General features: G+C 40.4%; 1 protein-coding gene across 1 annotated transcript; it reads left to right on the plus strand.

Annotated features, from left to right (window-relative positions):
* Window positions 1-4,515: 4,515 nt before the first annotated feature.
* On the plus strand, window positions 4,516-4,923 carry LOC308100322 (fatty acid-binding protein, adipocyte-like; the record flags this gene model as incomplete). Its single annotated transcript, XM_080449332.1, has 1 exon — window positions 4,516-4,923. The coding sequence occupies one exon, from the start codon at window positions 4,516-4,518 to the stop codon at window positions 4,921-4,923; it is 408 nt and encodes a 135-aa protein (XP_080305458.1).
* Between the last annotated feature and the right edge of the window lie 670 nt (window positions 4,924-5,593).

The following is a 5,593-nucleotide window of genomic DNA, read 5'->3' on the forward strand; positions in this document are numbered from 1 at the left end:
CCTTCTGACAGTCAACAGAGCCTCAATTTGCCCACGTATTGTTAACATGTTGTATTGTACATCCACTTAAAGAACTAACAAATATCGCAAGATTTTAAGTGAAATAAGATAATGCACCATAGTTGTGCTACAAAGTGCTTTTAAGCACAAAACAAGTGGTAATGGTCTAATGGTGGCACTACACAAAAGGTAAATGGTCTGCATTTCTATAGTACCTTTAATATCCTAACAGCTCACACACATGTACACTGTACACTGGCAGTAAAGGCAGCCATGCAAGGTTCCAATCTCATCCGGAGCATTTCAGGGTTCAGTGTCTTGGTCAAGGACACTTTGACACAAATCCAGGAAAAGCTGGGGATCGAACCAGGAATCTTACGCTTCTCAAACAGCCACTGTACTTCCTGAGCCACAGCCCAGGAGGTTGCCCTATACTAATGTCACCAGCATCAGTAGGGTTCATCCTCCAGGGAGCTGGTGCACTGCAAATCGGATTCTATGTCTTGTTTTGGACCAAAGGGTTAGGCGGACGAATGGGCGGACTGCCATTTTCTCCTAAGAGCCCTACCGCTATAGTGGGGCTAAAAACCTTATAATGAAGTTTAAATCCTTATAATACAAAAATGACACTGGATAGGAAGACAAATGAGGATGTTTTATGTGTGTCCTCAATTAGGCAGTCTATTGACTATCTGCTGAAATCTGTGATGGATAATCGATCGATCAGCCATGTTAAATGAGCATAATATTTTTTTATAAGTATATTACTGGTATCTCTGTCTACAAATACAGGTATGTGTAAATCTTATACTGTAAATCACTCTGGATTAAGAGCGTCTGCTAAATGCCTAAATTGTAAATTGTAAGACTATCTGTGTAGATGTGCAAATCAGAGATATTACATAATTCCGTTGGTGTTGTATTCAAATTCACGTATGTAGATCTTTTCACATCTACACAGATAGAGTCCCATGCCCCAGCTCCATCTTGGCAACCTTCCAGTTCTTAGACAGCCACTCTGAGAGACTATCACCCCAAGAACAATAGAATAGTTGGCAAAAAAAACATTCCAACTGTGCAGTCAAACCATCAGTTTAATGGGCATCAGAGACATGAAATATGCATGACACAGACAGATTAGAATGATGGGGCGCAGCATGGATAGTAGCAGCTCATGATGAATGAACGCTGCGATACCATGGATGGAAAAAAAACCTGATATGCACGCATTGAATCCCTAATACGTTATGAGCATTTCAAGTCTCTGATGTGTTTCACTGATCTATGGATGGATGTTTCCAGTCCTTGAAGTATACGAAGCACTGATTCTTTGATGGGAGTCTCTGATGTATGCACATTCCTATGCTGTAGGAATGGGAGGCCAGTGAACCGTGAATGTGGTGAGCCAACATACTGCGAGAGCCTGAGGTGATAAAGAAAAAAAAACAAAGCTTACCACAAGAAATAAGGATATCTGCTAAGGTCATTATACTCGACAACGAATATACGTTTTAGCATATCATACGAATCAAGACACACATTGTAGTGTTTGATGCTGATTATCAGTGGTGGAAAAAGTACGCAAATGTTTTACTTAAGTAAAAGTATCAATATTGCAATATAGAAATACTCCGTTACAAGTAAATGTCCGGAATTCAAAATTGACTTGAGTAAAAGTACAAAAGTATCGGTATCAAAACGTACTTAAAGTACCAAAATTAAAAGTACTAATATTTTCAAATAGCCTTTGTATAAAATAGGGCTAAAGTGGATAATGTATGTTTTATAATGTAATAATTGATAATTGCAAAGTAACTAGTAACTAAAGTTTGCAAATAATTGTAGTGGATTAAAAGTACAATATTTGCCTCTGAGATAGTAGTGGTAGTAGTGGAGTAGTAAAGTAAAAAATACCTCCGAATACCTCAAGTACAGTCCTTGAGTACATGTACTTAGTTACTTTATACCACTGCTGATTATTGCTGTGCCAACCAATATCATCATCATCAAAAAAAAAATTAAAGATATTTTGTTGGGGTCTTTTTCTGCCTTTATTGATATGAACAGTAGACTGACAGGAAATGGGGAGAGAGATGGGGGGGTGACACGCAGCAAAGGTCGTCGGGATCGGGAGTCGAACCAGCGACACGCTGATTACCAGCCTAGGTGCCCAGGCGGTTACGTCAACCGTCCGGACCATCATCATCTCATTTATATATATAAAAGACCATCATCATCTAATTTATATATATAAAAGACCATCATCATCTAATTTACATATATAAAAGACCATCATCATCTCATTTATATATATAAAAGACCATCATCATCTCATTTATATATATATATATCATTTATATATATATATATCTGGACCATCATCATCTCATTTATATATATAAAAGCTTGGAAAATGCATCGAGGGCGAACCCTAATTTCCAATGGTGCAGAGGTACGGAGTACGGACACAATAAATGCAGACAATTAAAAGCAAAATGAGCGCAAGGACACATCGATTAAAACACAATTAAAATCTAGCAGCACAAGAAAGTGTATGAAAATGGATTGATACATAAATGAGATCAATAATGATGAAAAACAATAAAAAGCCAATAAAAATAAGCAATTAAACCTTTGGAATTGGCTCAGTGGTATCAATGAGATCAACTTAAAAGCGTTTTTGAAGCATTATTCCCAGTATGTGGGGCACAGCAACAGAAAGTATGTGGGGCACAGCAACAGAAAGCACAACTTCCTGACTCTGAGGTCTCTCTAGAGCAGTGGTTCTCAACCTTTTCTGGATCAGGGCCCACTGACAAATATTGAAAGCATTCAATATGCTACTGTTACTGTATATTGAACTCCACCTGGTTCTCAATCAACATGCGGAGTGAGACAGGGATGCGTCGCTGCACCAGACCTGTTGAATAGTGTTGATTTTGCCAGATTTTTTTTATTTAGTTTTAGTCATAGTCTTTTGAATAAAATTCCATTTAGTTTTTGTATTTTTTTAGGCATCTGAAATGTTTTAGTTTTAGTCTGGTTTTAATCGACTAAATATCATAAGATTATAGTCGACTAAATCTACAGTTGATTTAGTCGACTAAAATGTATTTTGGCGGTGCCTTGATAGCGCTGTAATGGCTGATTTTACACTTGGTCGCATGCAGAAAATAGCAGATCTACAAGCTCACAACGTGTCGCAGCGCGACACGTTGTGAGCTTGTAGATCTGCTATTTTCAGAGTGCAACACCTGAGCGCAACCAAAGATAAAATTACTTGTCTTTTAGTTCTACTGGATCTCACTCCACTAGTCCCTCACTAACATTTTAGTGTAGTTTTTATTTGTTGACGAAATTGTCAATATATTTAGTCATAGTTTTAGTCATCGTAGCTTCGTTTTTATTTCGTTTTCGTCAGTGAAAAAAGGTAGTCGACGAACATTTTTCGTCATAGTTTTAGTCGACGAAATCAACACTGGTGTTGAACTGCATCATCAACCATCTGATGGAACGGATCTGTGCTCGTATTTCCGGGGTTCAACTAGGCAATTACCCCCCCTCACAGATCTGGAATATGCAATGACACCCACACTATTCTGCTCCACTCTAGGTCAGCTAAGAGAAGCCTTGGAGATCTACCAAGAGGAAGCCAATAAACTGGGTCTAAAGGTCAGCTGGGTTAATGCACATCGGAGGCGAAGCTCTCCCCCCCCCTGCTGCACATCAGTAGGGAGGAAGTTGAGTTTGTGACCTCCTTTATCTACCTCGGGTCCATTGTCACTAACAACGGCAACATTGTTAGAATCGGAGACGTGCCCTGGCAGCCAGTGCCATGAAAACTCTCTGGAAGCCGCTGTGGAGACACCATTCCATAACGAGAGAGACCAAATGATGGATTTATAACACCTCAGTTCTCTCCATCCTTCTCTATGGAGCAGAAATTGGCCTCTCAACAAGACTCTGGCTGACAGAATTGACGGCTTTGACACCAGAGCGCTGCGCACAATAGAGGGGATAAAATTCCCACGCTGTGGGAACGTACCAAACAGCCCCCCGCATCCCGTCTGGCAGCACAGCGCTGGATGCACTGGTACGGCCACATCAAAAAAATCATCAACCATATGGGGTTTAAGTGGTTTATATATTCTTTTTAATATATATATATTTTTTATGATTATGAATATAGGCAGAGACCACCGCTCAGACGTACAGGAAACTGAGACATTAATGTGGATGTTTGGGATCCACATAGAAACAGCGTGGTTCCAATGTGGATCTTGGACTTCATGTGACCCAGCCTGTGACATAATTCATCTATGACGTCTGTGACGTATCAATGATGTATGACTCCAAATTTAGGCAAGGTTTAAGTGTGATCACGGCCTCTTTGAATCCCATTATAATATTAAAGTCAAGGTTGCTGTAAGTGGATGTGTTGCCCTTCACTCCAGAACCGTGAACTGTAATCACTCACAGCTTGTTGTGGGTCAACAACACTACACCTTTACCATCATGGTCGAGCAATTTGTTGGAAACTGGAAGATGACCGCCAGTGAGAACTTTGACAAATACATGAAGGCAATAGGTGTTGGCTTTGCGACTCGGCAAGTGGGCAACAAGGTGAAACCTAATCTGCTGTTGAGCATTGATGACGCTGGGGTTATTATCACCATGAAAACACAGAGCACGTTCAGAACGATGGAGATCAAGTTCCAACTCGACAAGGAATTCGATGAGACGACCGCAGACGACAGAAATACAAAGACCCTTGTTACCCTGGAGAACGGCAAGCTGGTGCAGAAACAGACCTGGGACGGTAAAAGCACCACGCTGGAACGACAAATTCAAGATGGGAAGCTAATAGTGAAATGTGTCATGGATGATATTGTGGCTGTAAGGACGTACGAGAGGGAGGCATAACGTTTCCCTACCAGCTTAGTTCTTCCTCTTGTCCATTTGTCCATTATCTGCAACTAATCACTAATCAAAACTAATTGGGGTGGCTCAGTACTTGCACAGCTGGCCCGGGTTCAAATCCGACCGAGGCCCTTTGCAGCATCGACTGCATCAATACTGAGTCAAATTATTGCACAACCAACTTTTTAAAGGAAGTGTAACATTTTCAAAAGAACTGATCAACTTAACGTTGGAAGGTAAACCTTTCCACAGGACTGCTTGCAACCTTACAACTCTTAAAACGGGAGGGTACAAATCAGTATCAGAATACGAGCATCACTGTCCTTGGAAAAGTAGTTACATAAATATTTGGGTGCTAATTTATTGATGATCCTGTGAACTAAACAATTTAAAGTGGGATACTCTCTCCTCCACTCTGAGCCACTAGCAGCTGGTGAAGTGGGCAGAGAGAAGATGGGTTCTAGGATGGAGTCTGAGGATCAATGTAATTATTTTGAGGCTCATGGAAATGCCAATGTACCAAGTTGTACAGGCGAAGTCAAAGTAACATTGAACAAGAGCCCAGAGTACCTGACCAGTATTTTGAGGGTATTTCTGTCTAAAAGGTTGGATATTCTGGATAGAAAATTTGCTTTTCGGTTTACCTTCAATAGAACTTTCAGGGATGTACTGC

The sequence above is a fragment of the Gymnoscopelus braueri genome (assembly GCF_963280865.1).
Source record: "Gymnoscopelus braueri genome assembly, chromosome: 14".
Classification (NCBI taxonomy): Eukaryota; Metazoa; Chordata; class Actinopteri; order Myctophiformes; family Myctophidae; genus Gymnoscopelus; species Gymnoscopelus braueri.